We start from the raw sequence: 22,921 nt of genomic DNA, 5'->3' as shown, positions 1-22,921 counted from the left end.
CACAAAATCGCCAAGTTACTATAATCTAAAGATCAACCAATTAAGTTTCATTAATTTACAAATTAGGCCCAGTGCCAGACGCAACTAATTGCTCATTATGGCAATAATGAGCGGGGAAGGTGTAGGTTTGCTGGAATTTATTTAAAAAATTAGTATTTAAACTTTCTAAACATACTGTAACAACAATAATGTTTCTGTGACCATGTTTGTCTAAGTCTATCTAAATGAATTTGCTTCAATCACACTCGAGAGAGTTAAACATCAAAGTTCGCATTATTTAAAAACGGCTAAACCATTTCCTTTTCTACAGAACACCTTGAAATACAATGTGACGAAAAGTTAAATATAAAAAATAAAAGGATGTGAGAGCGCACCTACGAGAGAACGGTAAATTTGTTGAGCAGTGGTAGTTCGAAATGGGTTGGATTTCAGGTGACAAGACTGGCTGCAATGTTGTTTTGGTTGTTTTTCTCATGTTTACTGTGAATACGAGCCAATTTTCCTTAGAAAGTATTCCACGAAGGCATTCTTTTTCTCAGACAGACAGCCCAAGGGTGCTTTATCGTAATCAAATTATCCAAACAAAGCAAAACCAAAAATTAGGTAAATTGGGAGCAATAAAATTTAGTTAGTCGCTCAAAATTAGTTAGCACTAGCCAATTTTTACGAAGAACTTAAATATTTCACTATCACTTTTAGTTACGGTTGAAAATGCGAAACGTTTATGCATTGAAAATGTAAAAGTGTTTATTAATGCTAAAATGGGAATTAATTTTATTTAATAAACCGCATTTTTTAGTCCTTATGTGTGAAAATTGTATTTCCTAAATGTGGCCTAAAGCTAACGTACTGAGAAAAGCGTAACATTTAGACTATTATGTGCATTGTAATGGCATCGATATTATGCGTACTTTTTTGAAATTTTACCGCATGTTTTTGTTTACAAACTTATACTCAATGCGTTTTGCTTATGCTCAATGCACAGCGGGGAAAAATGGGTTGTAAGAAAATAGATAAAAGAATTCGATATGTCATTGAAAACTGTGTTTCATATCGTTATAGATCTATGTTTTTTATTCTTGGAGAAAAGGCTAGAGAACAAGTAAGTTCAGTGGTACTGTAGTATTTTGATACGACATTATTTTTTCTTGATTATTTGAAAATGCTAGTATTAGTATAACTTAAATCTTTCATTTTTAAATATTCAGCTTGTGTTCCTGTATCGAATTTTGTCAAAATCTAGAGAAGATGCTAATATTCCAAAACCAACAGTTCTTTGGTGTTACAAGAAAGATCTTGGATTTAACATGTAAATCTTTTTTTTTTTTTTTTTTTTTTTTTTTTTTGTTTAATATACACGTTTAAATTATATATATATATATCTGTTAGGAAAATTATAGTATTTATCTCTAACTGGGCTGAATTTCAGGTTCCACCATAAGAGATTGCGCCAACTGAAGAAAAAATTTGACGGAAGTTATTCAGTATGTAAAGACGATGTATTTGATATCTTTCTTGTATCTTCCAATATTCAGTTCTGCCATTTCAGGTAACAGTATCAGGCTAGTACTATATTGGTGATTGCATATCCAAGTGATCAATATGTATATTAACATATAATTTTATTTGGAAAAATCCTTGAAGATTAGTATATTATGTATAACAAAATATCTTATTTGTAATTTTTATATAATAATAACTGTTAAGAACATATAATTATTGTAAATGAATGGGGAAAAGCAAACAAGTAAAGAAAGTTTTTCATGTGTTAAACTTTTCCTATTACTTTATCATAAGTAATGATTTGAAGTGCTAAAATAATTTGAAGGTTTAATTACCAATTTTGCATGGGAAAAATTCAGATAATTTTGTAGTGCTGAAATTGATTTCTAATAATTTAGCTTCTAGTAAAAACTAGAAAAATAGTGCTTTGTGTTTGTTGGTGCACAATTTTTATAGGAACTTGAAGTAATGTTTTAAATGATTTTAAATTTGACTAATGTGAGGTAAATTAGTGATAAATAAATTTGAAAAGTTATTTTATCTCATAAAAAAGTTATACATTTAATTTATGACTAATATCATTTGGTTAATATTATTTGTGTTGTGGCTTTGGCGAGAATGATTTGGCATACTTCTGCTTTGACAAGAAGCAAGCACGCTTACCACTCTGAGCATATTCATTTCTTCTAGAGTTGCTTTTAAAATGTAATTATTTTTAGTTCATGATCATCATTCACAGTTCATCGGCTAATAAAATTTTTCTCTTTTAAGATATAGTGATTTTTTATGGGTTGCTGATTTGCGCATATGCATTTCTTCTACCTTTGATTTTGAAATGTAACAGTTTTTTCCGCATGCTCATAGTTCACATTTTTCGGCTAATGAACATACTCACTTTTAAATTATATCAGTTTTTCATTGCAAATATTTAGCATGCTTACTTCTTTCAATCCACTGTCAACTGAAAAGAAAGTATAGTTTTTTAGAAGAAAAGAGTATTTTGCCGAAAGAAATAATTTGTAATTATATAAAATGATGGTTGATCTTTACATTATGGTAACTTGGTGTTTTTTGGCGAAAATTTGGTGACCAACTCTCCTACAGCAACCCTCTATTTTTTTTTCCCGCCGAAAGACATGTTCCTTTTCTTTTTATCTACTGAACACTTCTTCCAACAATCTGCTAGCCGAATTACACTTATGCTAGAAATATTATCTAACAAAACTGCTTAATCATGACAAAAATTCACTGCAAAATTGGGGAAAAAGTGCACAATACCATACTCCTTACGCGTTTTTCAAAATAACACATACACATAAACCATGTACACGCCGACTTATTTTTACTTAAAAAAACATCCCAGAATTGCACAAAAATGGCATTGCGCACACTCTTCACTATATCCATGTACACTGCTTTTTTCTCATAAATTAGAAAAATTTCACGAAAATACATGACAATTTTCTCAATCTTTAAACCCGGTAAAAAGAACATATACGAAATTACCTGATCGCGAAAAAGTATTTACCCTTTCCAAATATGAATATTTCCACATATAAAATAAATAAAATATCCAAAAACTTTTACCTCTAAATCATCTATTACATTATAAACGTCACCAACGAATTCATACCGCAACCATTACAAATACTTAGTGTCAGATATTTAAATTGTTTCCATGCATGTTTACTTCAACTAAAACGTATACCAAATTCCTACAAACATAAAATTCACAAAATAACTATCATTTAATTAAAATATAATTAAATTCAAAAATGCTACTTAAAATATAAATGAGCACATGCATTAAATTAATAAAAATTACCTTACAATCCTAATTACTTTAAACTAAATCATTGCTAATAACAATTTTCCCAATAATACCAAATTCCTTTACTTCCACCTTACATTTAGAACAATGCTTAAAAATAATATCCTCAAATAATTAAAAATACTAACTTACCTAATCTTCTTCAGAATCTTGATTACGTGTCCGATAAACTTTTCTTCTTTCTGTTTCAGGATCTTTAAAATCATACTTATATTTCACAGCAAGGTACCAGGTAAAATAAATAACTTAATAAAACATCTTTATTTCTAACTCGCACAACCTTTAAGAAACATTTATTACTACCCTTTTCAATACCACTAAATACCCATTTCGAATTCACTTTAGTTACGGCCATGGGATCCAAAAATTCACGAACACTGTTTCACACAACACAGAATAAAGCCAAATACAAAATTTCCAGATTTTTTCCCGATTTCCCCCCCTTTTCCGATTAAAGAACCGTAATTCGTCCATTAATATCACATGACATATCCCATGATCTCTCATTTCCCTCACACAAAATAATGCGTAATCGGAACTGAGTGCTGCTCACATTTTTACCAAAGTCCCAGGTAGTAACCTTTATCGCCTCCAAAATGTCGCCAAACTACCAGTTACCATATTGTAAAGATCAACCAAAATTATATACAATTATATAAAATGAGCAAAGCAGCAACCTTGTGTTTGGCATAGATTTAGTCAAGATCTCAACTGATTTTGAGGGCAAACAGGTATAGGTTCCTCTTCATCAGGAGCAAAGAAATTGATTGAGTTCTTGACTAAATCTGTGGCAAGCACAAAGTTGTTGCTTTTCTAATTTTATGTTTCACTTTGTCATTTTTCTTTTCTGTTTTGATGCAGTTGTATGTGGGAAAAGAAACAAATTGGAATTGCATTGTCAGCAGCTAAAATAGAAGAAAAGTGTTTAGGCTGAGAATTTAGTACAGGACTTTTTAACTTTTTTCATTCATGATCCCTTTTATTACTGAGATTTTTTCGCAACCCTCAGGATCCCATAATATTTTTATGAAAATATTGTGGGACCCCGTAAGCATTCTGCAAGTCCGACACACATGTGGGTGAAACTATCACTTTCTTCACTTGTACTGTAATATACTATTGTAGTTTTAGGTCATTAACTTTAATTTCTAATTCTAAGACATAGAATTATGTGAAAATTTTAAACAAGTAACAGACGAAATGACAGCATCACGTGCAAGTAAAATGAATGTTTATATTATAAAAAGAATGCGTCAAAATATTTTTGTTTTTTCTTTGTCTGTACAGTCAAAAGTCGTTAATCCGGACTCGTCGGGACTTCGGCGATTCCGGATTATAGATCATCAGTTTAAATCTCGTAAGATGGCATGCAGAAATTCTAAAATTAAAAATATGAAACCGTAATTTATGAAATAAAGAACAATTATGATCTAAAGGGTATCAAAATTTACAAAAAAAAAAAAAGCTTAATATTTATTTGTTTACTTTATTAAACATTTCTTTTAATGTAAGTTGTTTAAGTTGCTTCATTTTATGTGATAATACTTTCTCTTTAATTCTATAAACAGACATAATTTCTTGTTCAGTTACAAAGTCCCGCTGTTCAAGTCCCGTTAATTGCTGTGCCGAGAATACCGACTAACTTGTCAATCGAAATTTTTTCGTTTTCACTAACCTCTCTGTCACATTCTTCATGTCTTTATCCATTTTTTGCAGCAATTCCACTTTTTGTTTGTTGGACATCGAAACATACTTTCGTTTTGTAGATCCTTTGGAAGTTCCAGCATCAGAAATTCTATTTGACATAATCGAAAGTTCAAGTTTACTTTTATAAAATTGCTCTTACAGTCTGCAAAAAATAATAAGCGGGATCCAATTCGAAGATTAAGTAATAACGCAATCATTAACATTAACTGAAACAGATAATTAGATAATTTTAGCTTACACCGTTAGTTATACATTAAACGCGCAGGCGAAAACATATTCTGCACTTGCGCACACGCATATGCGCAGTAGTCAAGGTCTTACGCGCACGCGTAAAACGCCTGTGTGCATGTGCCAACGCAGCACATGCGCAGAAAGTTTTTAGCTTTGAGGTCCGGATTATGGGTGTCCGAATTAAGGACTTTTGACTGTATTATCTTTATCTATTTTCAGATACAGTGTGTAAAAATATTTGGCAATTGTAAAATTATTATAATTAGTCTGCAAAAAATAATAAGCGGGATCCAATTCGAAGATTAAGTAATAACACAATCATTAACATTAACTGAAACAGATAATTAGATAATTTTAGCTTACACCGTCAGTTATACATTAAACGCGCAGGCGAAAACGTATTCTGCACTTGCGCACACGCATATGCGCAGTAGTCAAGGTCTTACGCGCACGCGTAAAACGCCTGTGCGCATGTGCCAACGCAGCACATGCGCAGAAAGTTTTTAGCTTTGAGGTCCGGATTATGGGTGTCCGAATTAAGGACTTTTGACTGTATTATCTTATCTTTATCTATTTTCAGATACATTGTGTAAAAATATTTGGCAATTGTAAAATTATTATAATTAGTTCAAAAAATCAAAACTGCTAAAATTTTTGGCGACCCTCAGTGTAAGAAACTCTGGTTTAGTAGATTGCAAACGCCCTTTCTTAGGGCACTGCTGGGATCTAGAAAATTATGAAATAAAAAAGCACACATGTACTGCTCGCCATTATCTGGAATCCCATTTAGCAGAATTCATGTTCAGTTGGCAAGTTGACCATGATATTCTGGTAGAGGAATAATTAGCAGCAATTGCTGAATTGTGAAAAATGAAAGAGTGTAAAAAATGAATTTTACTAGTATGTGTGTTATTTATTTATTTATTTATTTTATTTTATTTTATTTTATTTTTTTTTTGGTAAATTACTAACAAAATTGTATACTATAATAAATTAGATACTTTAAAATATAGGTTTTCATTCTAAAATAACAAGCATGATTATTTTGGATACTTACATATTATTGCAATCACCTTGGCATAATTTGGTGATTTTTTATAGATAAAAAGTTAGAAATTACTTATTGGGTTTAAGTTGGTGGTTTTCATGCCTGTTTTTTTAAAAAAGAGATTCCCAAACTATCGATATTTTAGTAAGTCATTAAACTTTATCAGCATGTGGAAAAAAAATACTTTAGCAATTTAAAATACAAATTTTAATTATTAAATGAAGATTATGGGATACATTAAAAAAATTAATGCTTACATTCTACTTCAAATCTTTCTGTAATTTTCTTGGACTTTTCTTCTTTTGAAATACACAGTGATTTGTTTTTACTTAAAAAGACATCAGAGAATAGCAGAGACCCAGCTTCAGGCAAACCTCAGCAATAGTGGCTATCAAGGAAACTCCTTGTTATTCTTATCAGAAAATTTTCACTAAATTCTGTATTCGTGCAGAATTTTACTGCAGTTTCTTCTGTTGCTGGCAGAAACTACAAGCTCATATACTGAAATTGAGTTTAAGGCAAAAAATATCACAATTTGTTTATAAAAACCATTGGAACTTGGAATAAAAAAGAGCACACACGAAAAATAGTGGCATTGCTTGACAGTTGGATTGTTATGAGCATGGTTTACAGGAAGATGGGATATACACGTGGTTACCAGAGTTTATGCCATTCTGAAATTGGTGACTTCTTTTAATGTGGTTGCTGTTAATACACAAGTAGGATATTTTGCAATAAAAAACTACTACATTTGTTTCTTGCACATGTGCATATTGGTAATGGTTTATTTCTTGCCACTGCTGAAATGCATCAAATCAATATTCTGGATAAGCAAACTGCAGAAAGCAAGTGTCATTCCTATCTTTATCTTTTTTGTCTTCCTAAATATCATCTTATATTTAAAAAATTGTGGATGTGTGCTTCTAATATTTGAATTCAATGAAAGTTTACATGTTATCAAATTATTCGTAAACAGCATCTTATCTTTAACTTTGGCACTGCGATAAATAAATTACTTAATTTGCTTTCTAAAACAAAATAAATGTTGTACATAAGTTTTGGAAATCATTCGAATATTTTATTGTCTTTAAACATCAGTGATTAGTCATTTAAATACGTTATTCTGTTTTTATGTTGCCACTGAGCTTTCTTTAATGATGAATTAAAGATGATAATCTATTGTTGTTTATCACGTATACTCTTTTCTCTCTAGTCTCTGCTTTTGATCAGAATGTGTATTTTTGTTATTAATCCAAGATGGCTTTCTCAAATAGAAACATTTGCAAATGTAGTACAGCTTTCAAAATTCATACTATTTGATAATTTACATGAAAATATTTTAAAGCATTAATATTCCTATATGAATGGGAATAATTGTACCTAGTGAAATTGAATATGACAAATTGGCAGATAGCAGATCAAAGTATTAACAAAATGGCATCAAATTAGAAATAAAATTGACAATTAATTATTTATTGATATAAATCTATACCATGTAACAAGGGAAATAATATAACACAAATCTACGTGAAAAATACACAAAAGTCATTCAATATATTTACAAAAATGAAGAATATTTTTTAGACACATATACATTTTTTATTCAATAAGCGTATTACAAAAAGTAAAATGCAGGAACTCAAGAAAACACAACCAAAAATAATTTAGAACAACAACCAAAACAAGTTAGATTATTTTAATTTTTTGTTCTAAAACTGACATGTTTATATTGACTCCAAATTCAAAAGAATTCTGCTACTTTGATAACTTAATATGATAGCCTGTTATTGAAAAGCCTTGCAATTTCTTGAAAGGTATATTGTTATTAAAAAAAAAAAAAACTTGTAAAATTTTAAAAGAAACTTTTAATATTTGCTTTCAAGGTCATTCAAAATTTCAATGTGATAACATGGCTTATAGATTGCAATAATCTGATCTTGATATTATGGTGCAAAAAGCATTGGTTGCATTGATGGAGGATGTTCAAAACAAAATTTTATTCAAAACACACTGCATTTTGGAAGTCATCAGAGAGAAATATCTGAAAGTAAAAGTTGTTACCCAATCACTTTTCCCTCTTCTTACCTAGCTGAAGCAGGCTTTAGTCACGTCAATACTTTACTGTGGAAAACAAAAAATAATTGGATATTTTTTAAGCTGATTGAAGAACTAAGTTAAGCAGTTTTATGTGAAATAGTAAATATATACAGTCAAAAGTCGTTAATTCGACCACCCATGATCCGGAATGATCTATAATCCAGACCACAAAGCTACAAACTTTCTGCGCATGCGTCGTGTTGATGCGTTTGCGTGTGCACGTAAGACCTTTATGGCTGCGAATATGCGTGTGCGCATGCGCATAATACGTTTACACAAGCGTGTTTAATGTATAAGAGACGGTATAAGCTAAGCTAAAATTATTTAATTCAGTTAATGTTGCAGATTGCATTGTTTCTTAATCTTCGAATTGGATCCGGCTTATTATTTTTGCAGACTGTTAGTTTTATAAAAGACTGTAATTTTATAAAAGTAAGCTTGAACTTTCAATTATGTCAAATAGAATTTCCGATATATATTTACTAATATGTAAAGGATCTACAAAGTGAAAGTATGTTTCGAAGTCCATTAAACAGAAAGTGGAATTGCTGCAAAAAATGGATAAAGGCATATCCTTTGATGATTTAATCATTCCGAAATATGTTTATCAATTTCACGCTGCTCTACGGGGGGAGAGAAACGATGCGGTGCGCAATGAATTGGAAGTTGATCTGTCAGCACTATCCTTATCTTCAAGGCAGATGTTTTTATTTTATTTGGCTTATAATTCCTTACTAAATGTAGTATTTCATCTCGATATACTCTGTCTTTGATATGTTGCTTCCGATGGTGAAGAAAGTGACACAGAGGTTATTGAAAACGAAAAAATTTCAATTGACAAATTAGGCGGCATTCTCGACACAGCAATTATAGGACTTGAACACCGGAACTTTGTAACTAAGCAAGAAATTATGTTTGTTTAATAGAATTAAAGAGAAAGTATTATCACATGAAACGAAGCAACTTAAACAACTTACATTGAAAGAAATGTTTAATAAAGTAAACAAATAAATATTAAGCTTTTTCTTTTTGTAAATTTTGATACCCTTTAGATCATAATTGTTCTTTATTTCATAAATTACAGTTTCATATTTTTAATTTTATAATTTCTGCATGCCATCTTACCAGATTTAAATTGATGATCTATAATCCGGAATCGCCGAAATCCTGACGAGTCCAGATTAACGACTTTTGACTGTATATGTAAAATATAAAAAATACGATGGCTTTGCTCTATGCGAACAGGCAATCTCTATTTAACTTCCCCCCTAGACCAGTACTTTTGAGAACATTCTGGCATGTTACATAATCGCTACTATAAATGTAGAGTTCGTGCCAGTTTTCTTCATTTTGCTTTTCTCCTCCTGTCGTTAAGACCTTTGCTGTTGCTCTGTCCCTTCTTTCCTTTGTTAGAATAGTTATGACGTTGAAAACTTAACTTTAACCTCATTTTAATTAAAATCATTATTGGGTATGTCATTTTAGAGAATCTGAAAGAATAATGGTTTGCTATTTGAATTGAATAAAGATGGGGAATCAAAACAGTTAATCTCTTCTGTGTCATCATTTCATGCCATGCCCGACTGCCACAATATGACATATAAATAAATATATATATATATGATAAAAACAAAAGTAAAGTACAGGAGGAATTTTGATGGTGTAGAAGTGTTGATCCATAATGAACAGGAAATTGGGGGAGAAGGCAGATTTAAATCTTCATTTTTTTATTTCAGCAAACATGTTGTGGCCACAATCAAGTTAGCACATTAATTGTGCCTATTCCAAAAGATTTTACATTTCAGATAAATCTGAAGTAAGACAGAAGCAGACAGCAATCCAGCTAAGCCAAAATGTAGGAAGCAAGTGCATCATGTTCAGGGTGAAATCTTAATTCAGACTGAGTTAGTTTTGGTTCTCAATGCATTTTGATTGGATAGTTAATATTGCTATAAAATTACTATTAGCTGTTAGAGTTTTAGTTCCATCTACGTCATCAGAATTATGTAAGAGTCATATGGCATGGATTAATCCAGAAATGACGCAGTGCAGAGAGAGGTTACTATTTTTAGAATAGAGACGGAAAATTAATTTATGCTGCTAATTTAACCTTTTACATAATTTTTATTTATATATATGTCAATACATCAAGCTTAGCCATCACATTGACTAAAATTTAACTTTTGTGCAATGAGGATCTGTGATTTTGTTCCTGAAAACTCGTTTATGTTTGTAAAATTAATAATAATACACAAATAATAAAGCATAAATCTAATAAATCATTTTTTTTTCATATTCCACTAATAGTTATCTTTAAAGTTATTTATATTAAATTATTTTGTTGTATGCCATATGTTATACTGAAAAGATAAGTAAGGGGTCAATAAAGAAAACTGTTCTTTAAAAAGGATTTGGTGTGATACAAGAGTTGGAAATCCATGCTTTAAATCAATTTCCTGTTGTCGTAATTAATGATTTGGGTACACTTATCAAGTTAAAACCCTACAACATTTCTTTTTTCTTTTTTTTTCTTTAGATCTTCTATAGTTTAGATGTATATTTTTCATGGAGTATTTCAAGATCAGAAACATCAAAATTTATTTAAAAGAAAAGAAGAAGAATGAGCTTCCCTGCCAGATTGAATGTGTTTTTAAAAAGGCTTTTGGGTCTTTTTAGTTGAGATTATGTAATGCAAAAATAAATAAGTAAATAAAATAAATAAATGTGAAAAAACCCCTAAGCTTTTAATACATACTGTTTGCTATATAGAGCTTTTAAATTGCAGTAATATAACTGCTAAAATAAATTATTTTCTAGTTAAACTAAAACTTATTTTACAACTGTACGTGTTCGGAATTTAATGTGTATGTCATTACTTTTAAATTTACCACATTGAAAAAAAAGTACAGTTTTTGGTGCTTAACTTGCATTTTTAATCTTTTTCTTTTTCAAATCTAACAAAATATATGTCTTTTATTTTCAGTGACAATGCAAAACTTTTAGGTCAAACATTTAGTTTGCTTATCATTCAAGATTTTGAAGCTTTAACACCTAACATTCTTGCCCGACTCATAGAGTGTGTTGAAGGGTGTGGAATGATAATATTTTTAATGTCAAATGTTCACACTCTCAAAGATCTTTATCATTTAAATATGGTAAATATAATTTTATTTTATGTTTACGCATACATAAACAGAAAAGCTGCTCAAATAACATCTCAAAATGCATTTTATTCACATGATTACATTCTTATTGATTGATTAATATTATGCCTCTATTTCCAAAAAATTATGTATGGGAGTTTTTAGAACAGAATCTTCTTTTTAACTTATTTTTAACACATGAATTTAAATATTTAAAAATGCCTATTTATTATATTTTGTGAAAATTTTGTGAAAGTGATCAAAGTAATATGTTAGTTCAATTAAATTAAGACTTTGAGCCAAAGAAAACTCTTATTAAAGTGTTAATTGATTTCACAACAGGATTTTGGACATAAGAGTTATTAATTTTTAAAATGGTTTAATTATCATTATATTTTTGAAATTTCTTTCACTGCTTTTAGTTAGGTAGCAAAATTTGAGCTAAATCATCATTTAATTGACACAAACAGAACCTTTGGCAGCAAACTTACTCAGAATTCTCAAAACTTGCAACTGTTTAATCTGTGAATGCCCATGATATACACTCATTTTTGGATGTGAACAAACAGAATTTCAGGTCTTAGAAAATGCCAGAATGTGAGAAAATTTATTGCACTTTTTTAATGTGTATATGAAAATAAAATTTTCAACAAAATTGTTATAGTTCATTTTTTAAAAAAGTAAATTTGTTTTATTATTCAAGTTATTTACTTTTTCTCAAACTAAATCAGTGTTTTTAAAAATAATCATCATAATAACAAAAAAATAAATAGGGATAGTAAATAACTGTGAATTTCTTTTCAGAAGTTTTTTAAATCTTTATTTTAGGTTCTATATTCTACTGATTTTTAAAAACTTATTTTAAGTTGATGTAATTAAACATGTGTAAACATTTATTTGTCTACTACTTTCCAGACACTAAGCATCAATTTAAATTCATTGTAAAACTTCGTCATTATTAGTATGTTTACTTTTAACATGTTTGTTTTGCTTACACCAGTATAAAGAAAATATGTTCTCAAAAGTAGCAGTTTTAGAGACTTTTCTGTAAAAAATAGAGAATTTGATTTTTAAATTCTTAATTGCTGACAGTGCTATTAATCTCATGGTAAATGCATGGAACATAACCACAGTAGTAGCATACTCATTTAACTGATTCATTTTAAGAAAAAGTGTTATTGTTGAGGTATTTGTGAACAGTGCATTTATTTATGCTGTCATTTAAGAAAGCAAAAAGTATTTTGAAAATTATTTCACTGTTCCATATACAAAGTTCCTTCTTCAGAGAATTTCTTTATCACTTTCTGTGCACTAAGTTTTCCCCTTGCACTGACTTTGTTTTATTTGAGAATCAGCAGTGTATCTCTGCTTTGCATAATTGGCAATATGAACATTAGCTTTAAAAGAATATATATATATATATATTTAATTTTACAAGTCTTTATTTTCATTACTAATCTGTATCATTTTATTCATCAATTTCTTAGGGGAAATTAAAAAATAAAATAAAAATAAAAACAAAGGCTGTTAAAAAAAAATCTGACAACGAATTGCTTGTAAAACAGGAAAAATGAAGCACATCACATTCACTTTGTATACATAGTAAAAAAGTATTAGTTTTGTGTTAAATAATTAATATATTAATATGTTTTAGTTTTTAATTACATGCAAATATGCTATAGAAATTAGAAAGGGGAAAATGTAAACAAAACATAGAAGATTATGATTTGTGCCAAATCTTTAAGAGGTATACAGATTGTTAGAATTCCATTCTAATAATCTGTACTGTACATAAGTATTTATAAGAAAACCATATACTTACTCATGAAAGGTTTAATCACAGCTGGTAAGTTTAGTGCAAAGATTAAGAAATTGTGGAATTGTTTAAAAGAAAAATACAGTTTTCTTAGCCACTCAGTAACAGTGATATTAATAGGAACTGCTGTTTTGCCAATTTAATTTTCTAGCTGATAGAGAAAAAAGTTATCTGGTTTAGTGGTTAGATTAACCATAGAAGCCTAGCCACAGAAGTTTTAGCTACCGGAGTGGAAGAAGGAAAGAGACGAGGAGTCTATATTTTTCAACTTTTTTGCGATATCTAAAAATCTTCAAATCCATGGCTATCGTCATAAAGCTTAGCTTGTCCGCTGGACACTATTAGCAGTGTATCATGAGAATGGCAATTAGAGACTTGTTGTTTGCTAAATTTTCTGTTGCTTCTATTGTGTGTTGAGGAAATTAGGCCATAATTATATTAATTTAGTTATTTATTATACTTACATCTATTTACTGCATAAGTTTAAAGCTTATTTCAGTTCCAAATAAATAAATTTCCACATCTATTAAAGCCTTCAAGGGCTGGTGCTAGGCATTTTGCTGGCCAGTGTAGTCTCTGCATGTCTCAAATTCTGCTGCCAGTCACCTTCCTAAATTCTAAACATTTTGCTGCCCAGAGCAGCTGTACCCCACTGGTACCAGTCTTGGGCTTATGTAAATAACAAATCATTTATTCTTAATTCAAACAGCACTAAATGTAATCTTTTGGCCTATGAGTATGATTTATAAAATCTATTTTTTGTGCATGGAAAAAAAAATTCTGTTGAATTTCTCCTCGTGAACACATTTAATTCACAGTGAAGTTACGTCTGTAATCATCAGTAAGTGTAATATTACCATAGAAGTTTATCATGTTCTTTGGTATGAATGACGAGCAACTTGCAGCCGAGGCAGAATCAATATTCATCTTTATTTCAGTAAGCATTCTGTGGCCAAAACTTGGCAGTCTATTTTGCTAAACAACTTGGCACTCTAATTCTCTTTTTGTATTTTACATATTGTTCCAATATATAAAGTATAACAACTTGGCACTCTAATTCTCTTTTTGTATTTTACATATTGTTCCAATATATAAAGTATAAAATATGAGAATCTTAATAAGCAATAAACCTTTAAACTTCTAATTTTCAATTAAAGTAGAACTTTTTCAAAACATCTGCATTTTCCCTTCAGTAACCACATCGGACAAACTCTTGCTCAATCACTTTGCGGGATTAAAACAAAGCGCTCTGAGATTATAAATACTCTCTTTTGTTGCTTAGTAGTAATAATAATGTATTTATTACTATTATTATATAATATTGTATTTCTAATTGAAACAGAGTTTTGAATTTTTCAATTACTTAAAAAGTTCTTAAACTTTATTAAAAGTTATGAATATATGTATTATTGTGCATGCCATTATATTACAGTAAATAGTAACATATTGAAAGTGCAGCTTTTTTCATGTTGAACTTTTTCTGTATGTTAATATATTTTCTTTCCTTGAGCCACATATTCTTGGCAATAAATTTATTTTTTCTATTTGAAATCAAATCTCATATTTTTAACATGAAATTTTATTTTTTTTTAGCATTTTTGAAATATCAGAAAACAGAATGAAAAATAGTTCTAGATTTTTAATGTTTGAATATTAATATACTTTCATAATTTAAAATTTGATCAAAAGGCTTGAAAAATATAATCAGTTTGCATTTTGGCATAATAATCAGTGTTGTTCAAAATTATCAATATGGTGAAATTTATTATTGTTTTTGTGTTTTAGGAAGCTCATTCTCGTTATGTTACCGAAGCTCATCCAAATATATCACCTAGGTTCAATAAGCGTTTTGCATTATTTTTGACCTCATGTAGACCTTGTCTTGGGCTTGACGATAATTTGAAGATCATTTTTGCACCTTCAGACTGTTTAGAAACATTGGTATTAAAATTAACTATTTTATAAATTTGGGAAATATAATACACAAGAAATATTTTAGCCATTTGAAGTAAATTTTTAAAAAATTTAGTTACTTCTATCGAGAAATAGTTTTAGTTGTGTGCATCAAATTGTAGGTGTTTTCCATTTCATATGTTAATCCAATAAAAAATCAAAAACATATGATAAACAGCTATGCTATAGATTATGTTATGCCATTTAGCTTAAGATTTGCTATATGCAGACTTATTGGCCTGGGTTAAAAGTGTAATGTTAGACATGAATAGCCAGATTGCAGTCCTCTTAAGAACATATACAAAGAGGGGGGGAAGTTGATTTATTCAGTTTTTAGATTATGGCTGTGAGAAACTAATAAGCAGTTATAGGAGGATAAGTAGTACTGAGGATGTCTGCTTGACTTCTTCAGATAGATATAAATGGATCTGCCATGAAGGCATTTATTGGCAATATTTTCAGTACAATTTGTGATATAAAAGTGACTGTGCAGTCTACCAGAGAAAATTTTTCCTAGAAGAAACTGAGCATTCTGATCTTATATAATGCAATGCATTATGTAAAAACATCCAAAGATATGGTCTGTAGTTTTAATTTGCTTGATGAACTCAAGAAGTGTTTGTTCCCTTTGATTTTGGCCTAGCAGTGACTGATGGAATAAGATTGTGAAACACTTATAGTTCAGCTTTAGTTTAGCTACCTAATTGCATGCTTTATCTTTCCTTTTCTTTACACAAAACGTAACTTGGATGTGTGTTAGTTTCCTGTTGAAAGTCCTATGTGGAGGTAGTTTACTCTGTATAGTTGTGGATCTACTAGTTAATTCAACATCTGTCTCTTTTATGATATTATATAAAATCTATATTGCAGGGCCATCATATGAGCATTGATCACTTAATATAGTATAAACAGGACATCTACAACAAATTCTAGGTTTCATTGCAGCAAATACTTAAAAAAATGGGGGTGTATGGTATTTACTATTTTTTAATAGGTGTAATACATTTAGGCTCTAGTATCTTAGTGGAATTGCTATTGGGCCCTAGTCTAAGCTTTAAAACTCATTAATCCACAATATCACTGCAGGCAGACTATGTAATATTTTTACCTTCTTTAATATGGAATTGCTTCTTATTACATCCTTATTAAAAGACATTTTTAATCCTTAGTTTTTGTTGAATTAAAAGGCATTCAAAAGATGAATTTATTGCCTTTAACTCTGAATATTTTTAGGGATATGGTTGTCTCTCACTTTACAGCAAAGGTTACCAAAGTGCAGATCAGAAGACAATTTTTAGTGGGTTAAAAAATTTGGAAATGTATTGATATCTAGTGTATCTAAATCTATTAATACTGCTTATTCTGATTTTGAATTTTAGGATGTTTTGTTTGCTTTAATATTCTTTTTTAAATTACTCTGCAGTATTACACTTTTCATATTCTTTCAGGTTTACTCATTACTCATTACTTAAAACTCATTAACCCACAATATCACTGCAGGCAGACTATGTAATATTCTTACTTTCTTTAATATGGAACTGCTTCTTATTACATCTTTATTGAAAGACATTTTTAATCCTTAGGTTTTTTTTTTTTTTTTTTTTTTTTTTTTTTTTTTGTTTGTTGAATTAAAAGGCATTCAAAAGATAAATTTATTGCCTTTAACTCAGAATATTTTTAGGGATATGGTTGTCTCTCACTTTACAGCAAAGGTTACTTTACAGCAAAAGTGCAGATCAGAAGATAATTTTTAGTGGGTTCAAAAATTTGGAAATATATTGACATCTATATCTAAATCTATTAATATTGCTTGGGCTGTTTTTGAATTTTAGGATGTTTTGTTTGCTTTAATATTCTTTTTTAAATTACTCTGCAGTATTACGCTTTTCATATTCTTTGAGGTTTTCTTATTTTCATCTTTGTTCATTTCCAATACAGTTTTCATTTACTGATTAATACTGAATAAAAATTTCGTAATTCTCAAATATTTTCCTTGTAAATTATTGTAAATCAGAATAAAGCCCATCTTCAAACAGAGCTTGTTTCTCAAATGATGACATTATATTTTTGTAGAGTAAAAAATCAGTTTGTAAAAAGTCTCATTTATCAAGAACTTTAATCAGACATAATATGCAATAAAAATTTATCTTTATTTCAAGACTTCAGATATGCATACTACTCCTCAACAGCCAGTCTCTGCACTTTTCCAAAACTTCTCCTTATTATGTCCGTATTTATCATCAGCAATGCAAGCACAAGGTGCACTCCTTATCACTATCACCACAAGTTACATATGCAGGTAGGAGATTGTTAAACTGTTGTCGTAGAGTGAGACATTTTCCCCCTTGATTCATAAATGATTTTAATTTTATAATCACATTAATTTCTTTTTCCAAAAGTTTTAAAAAGTAATATCAATTTGTCGTGTTTCAAAATTTTTGGAAAGTTCCATTTTGACCTGTTTAGCATGAAATCTTTCAAGCAGAATATATTTTGAAATCTGTTGATCTAATAGCTATTGAAATGATGTCATAAGTTGGAAAAAAAAGTCTTTTTAATAAAATGTATTTATGCATTTAAAATAGGCCAAGGGGAGGGAAAAAACAGCCATAGACATTCATGTTTAGTAAAATTCTGTTGATTACAAGCACAGCCATGCACAGGTCTCTCTTTTTCAGAAAATAGAAATTAAAAATTCTTGCTTTCTTTTTTATTTTATATTGGTCCATTTCTCTTTAATTTGTTACCTTATAATTTAAATAAGTTGTTGAGATAACATGGGCATAACTAGAATCAAAGGTTCTTTTAACCTTCAGAATTTCTTACAAGATGGACTTCAGTCATCTGTTGTAGGTTAGCTATATCAAATACGATATGGGGATGACATACCGATAGCAGCCCACCATATTATATTTATTGCACTAAAATGGAACTTTTATTCGAAGTTTTCAAAGTGAATAAATAATGTTAGACTCCTGTGCAAATTTCCTGAATGTAATCTCTTGAGTGTTAACCTTATTGTTATGAGTATCATCTACTACTTTTCAAATGTAAATCATGCAGTGCTAGTCATCATATCATTTAGGACCGAAATGTTTCAAATGAGTTTTAGCTTTTATATATAAGTATAGAACTAGTGATTATTTGAGAAGTCAAGCAATAGCAATCAGCAGTATATTTGTAAATTTTGCAGGACTAGTTTCAAAGGTTTAACTACAGAACTAACTGCCTCAGCTGCCTCAGTGCAAATGAATGAGATAAGATGAGATGATAAGATAAAATAAGCTGAACAGAAAATAAGCTACTGGTGCTATCTATTAATGAAACAAGAAAACTAAAACATAATTTCCTTAAGGGCTGAAGGTAAAGATGGATTGGAATTAGGGTCGTTAATTAGAACAGAAAGTTTTTTTGAACGTGAAATGCCTTTAGAAAGTCTAATTCACCAATAGAAGATGTTTTTAAATAATTTTGGCTGCAGAAAAATGGAAAGTTTTTTTTTTTGGACTAGTAGTGATGGTCAACAAAAGAATTTTGTGTTTCCTTTTTCCTAACACATGCCTCATGTTCTTTAATGCAAAAGTTTAAGGCTCTCTTAGTTTGACCAATGTAAATTAAACCACATTGGCAAGGAATCCTGTAAATACTCCAGGAATTCATATCTGGAATGGGGTCCTTAAGTATGGAACTGGGAGTTTTATTCATGGGAGAAAAAAATGACTCAGAAGTTAAATTTCTGTAAAATACATGCAATTTTATAGCTAGTTGAAAAGAAAAGGACAACAGAATTCTTATGATCTCCTAAAATGGGAGTGCACCTTTTGATGTGTTGAGATGATAATTTTTTAACTGCTTGATTAATAATATTGGGTGAAAAGCCCCTGTCAATAGCTATTGCTTTTAAATAATTTAGTTCTTCATCAAGGGATAGTTTGGAGGAGCAAACTTAAAGAGCATGGAAAATAAAGGAATAAAATGAAGATAACTTCTGTTTAGTCGGATAACATCATTTGCAATGTGGTGGAAGGCATGTTATGTTAATCTAGACATCCTATATATACTAATATACATTGATTTTTTGAATTTTAAAAATTTCTGCTTTATTGATGTTTAAAAATAATTTTAATAAATATAATCCTTCTTAGCCATCTTTAACTGGCAGCAATGGGACTACTCTAATTCTAGATGAGATCTTTCTGGATAAATGAATGTATATTTGTAGAAATTTCTTGTTAATTTTTTGTGATGCCATCTGTAGAAACTGCGGCATGCAATGTCTGTTGGCTGTGTTTTTGATTGTTTGGCTGCAATTAATTAAATAGTATATAAAATCATACAGATTATTCAAAATTAAAACACATAATATGATTTTAGATTTCATAAAAACAAAATTAAATAACATTTTAACACTAGCATATTTAATATTACATGAAAGTTACAAATTTCTTAGTACAGTCAAAAGTCGTTAATTCGGACACCCATAAACCGGAATGATCTATAATCCGGACTTCAAAGCTACAAACTTTCTGCGCATGCGTCGCGTTGACGCATGCGCATAGGCGTTTACGCGTGAGACCTTTACGGCTGCAAATATGCGTGTGCGCATGCGCATAATACGTTTACGCATGCGCGTTTAATGTATAACGGACGGTATAAGCTAAGTTAAATTATCTAATTCAGTTAATGTTGCAGATTGCGTTGTTCCTTAATCTTCGAATTGGATCCGGCTTATTATTTTTTGCAGACTGTTGGAGCAATTTTATAAAAGTAAGCTTGAACTTTCGATTATCTCAAACAGAATTTCCGATATATATTTACTAATACGTAAAGGATCTACAAAGCAAAAGTATGTTTCGAAGTCCACTAAAAAAAAAGTGAAATTGCTGCAAAAAATGGATAAAGGCATATCCTTCGTTTCTCTAACCATTCCGAAATCTGTTTATCAATTTCGCGCTGCTCTGCGGGGGGAGGGAAACGACGCGGTGCGCAATGAATTGGAAGTTGATCTGTCAGCACTATCCTTATCTTCAGGGCAGATGTTTTTATTTTATTTGGCTTATAATTCCGTACTAAATGTATTATTTCATCTCGGTGTACTCCGTCTTTGATATGATTTAAATCAAATTCCTCCTCATTATAATTCGCTTCTGATAGTGAAGAAAGTGACACAGAGGTTATTGAAAACGAAAAAACTTCGATTGACAAATTAGTCGGTATTCTCGACACAGCAATTATAGGACTTGAACAGCGGAACTTTGTAACTAAGCAAGAAATTATGTTTGTTTAATAGAATTAAAGAGAAAGTATTATCACATGAAACGAAGCAACTTAAACAAGTTACATTGAAAGAAATGTTTAATAAAGTAAACAAATAAATATTAAGCTTTTTCTTTTTGTAAATTTTGATACCCTTTAGATCATAATTGTTCTTTATTTCCTAAATTACGGTTTCATATTTTTAATTTTATAATTTCTGCGTGCCATCTTACCAGATTTAAACTGATGATCTATAATCTGGAAAAATCGATAATCCCGAATCGCCGAAGTCCCGACGAGTCCGGATTAACGACTTTTGAATGTATCATAATTTTCATGAGATAATTAAAATTATACTTTTAAAAGTATGTATAGCATAGTAAATACGCTTAGCATAATAATATAGTAATATAATAAACTAAGCAATGCTAGGCATTCAAATGTCTGCATGCTCGCATGATTGTCGCCATGATTTTAAAGATTCTCTGAGTATACAATGGAGCTTCATAACATCATCGGCAGACTCTGATGAACATTTATCAGCAAATCTTATGAAAGTCTGCAATATTTCATCAGCTTCTATGTATATAACTTTCTTGCTGTGCATGTTTATCTTCATCCTCACCTTCTCCTCATCATCTTTTTCTTTCCGGGTATATGTCAGCTTATTTTGAAGTTTTCATTTCTGTTTGAAGTTTTGGGCATTTCTGTTTGATTGTTAAACAAAGAAGTAATTAATGTATCTTTACAGTATTTGTGTATTTTGCTTATAAGCTGCAAAGTATGAAAATGAAAAGTTATGCAGTAATTATCTTGAGATATTAAAAATAAAAATGCATTTAGCTTTGATTTTAGTTTAGATAAAAGTTTTAAATTTTTAGGAGCAGTAGATGTAATTATGTAAGTGCTCATTATTTGAAAAAAAGATTAGCAGCCAACTTCTACGATAAATATTTTTGGTAATATTAATTTTTCTCATTGCCTTTTTTATTCTAGCTGTTTAGTACTTTTAAAATTATTTGGACATATATATCTTATTTCATTATGTAAATTATATATGCATCTATGCATTAAGCTGTAAGAATTCAACCTGCATTTCATTTGATTAACATGTTTGAAAATCTATATCTGGATTTTTTTTTTTACAGTAGTTTTGATGTTTACAGTTTGATTGCTTCTTTATTGAAAACATATAAATGTTTTTTAAACAATATACAGGGTAGAAATTTTATTAAGAGAGTGAAAATAATTTTTTTCTTATGTTTTATAAATACTTTAAAATATTCATTTTGGCATTTTTTTTTTTTTTTTTTTTTTTTCCAGAGAGATGTTAAATTACCCAAGTCTGAATCACAGTGTGTGCTGAATCAATCATTTGATTGTTTTAGCAAAGTCTTTTCTGTGTGTTGTACAAAAGATCAAATTAATGCATTAACAAAATTCGCAGAAACGCTCAAAGAAAGGTTTATACATACAGTAGTGTCTTTGACCTCTGCTAGAGGGCGTGGCAAATCAGCAACTTTGGGTTTAGCTGTTGCCATTGCTTTGTATTTAAAATACTCAAATATATATGTAACCTCACCACATCTTGAAAATCTGCAGACTTTGTTTTCCTTCTTAATTAAAGGACTGCAAGAGCTTGGCTTTAAAGTATGTATATTTTTGTAGACTATGTGTGAAACAATATAATTTACTGAAAAATTTTTCTCTCCATTCATTATTTATTTAAACATATTATATCATTTGAAGTTTTTAATAAATTATTTGCAACAAAGTCTTTTATTAGTTGATAATGTTGTATATACTTTAATGTATTCAAGACAGGTACAACCAGGGTACTGCTACTTGCAATTTCATGTTTGATCTGGTACTTTTGTTATAAATTTTTAGTGGTTTAATACACTTACCAAGTGATATGGTGATTGCTTTCTTCCTGCTTCTGAATAATAAATATAACAGAGAATATAATAATAACATGAGAATTAGACACAGGTACATACCTTAACCTGAAAGTATTAGAAGATGATAATGAATAAGCCATAACAGTTTAACTGCATTACAAAATCCCTGGTATCTATAATTTAAAAATTTTTTTTTTCTTCTTAGAGTTTTAACTTACCAACAACACTAAATAAATTTGAATTAACAAGGCAACAAAATTCTGATGAATTTGTAACAGAGCTAAGCACCAAGCTCATATTGCTTGAACTTGTGTTAGCAACACGGAAATTGTTGTTATATTACCCTTTCATGCTGGCCACAGATAAATTTTAATATGATGAATGTTGGTCTCAAATCAACGAAGTTTATATAATTATAGATGATTATAATATTTA

At 29.7% G+C, this 22,921-nt stretch overlaps 1 protein-coding gene across 4 annotated transcripts in view; it reads left to right on the top strand.

Moving 5' to 3' along the window:
* Positions 1-904: 904 nt before the first annotated feature.
* Positions 905-22,921, top strand: part of LOC118201408 (RNA cytidine acetyltransferase-like) — a 78,573-nt gene continuing 56,556 nt past the window's right edge. For 2 of the 4 annotated variants that reach the window (XM_085827095.1, XM_085827094.1), the window contains exons 1-6: positions 905-1,102; positions 1,209-1,309; positions 1,430-1,549; positions 11,401-11,572; positions 15,162-15,317; positions 21,909-22,235. In XM_085827095.1, coding sequence (XP_085683221.1) covers positions 971-1,102; positions 1,209-1,309; positions 1,430-1,549; positions 11,401-11,572; positions 15,162-15,317; positions 21,909-22,235 — 1,008 coding nt within the window. In that variant the 5' untranslated portion in view covers positions 905-970. The remainder of the gene's footprint in view (positions 1,103-1,208; positions 1,310-1,429; positions 1,550-11,400; positions 11,573-15,161; positions 15,318-21,908; positions 22,236-22,921) is intronic. The other 2 variants (XM_085827096.1, XM_085827097.1) reach the window with 2 other exon arrangements.

This window comes from Stegodyphus dumicola, chromosome 11 (genome assembly GCF_044657685.1).
Source record: "Stegodyphus dumicola isolate Sdum_Otavi_A_Nest chromosome 11, ASM4465768v1".
In the NCBI taxonomy this organism is placed as follows: Eukaryota; Metazoa; Arthropoda; class Arachnida; order Araneae; family Eresidae; genus Stegodyphus; species Stegodyphus dumicola.
This window is presented reverse-complemented; position numbering and strand designations above follow the sequence as displayed.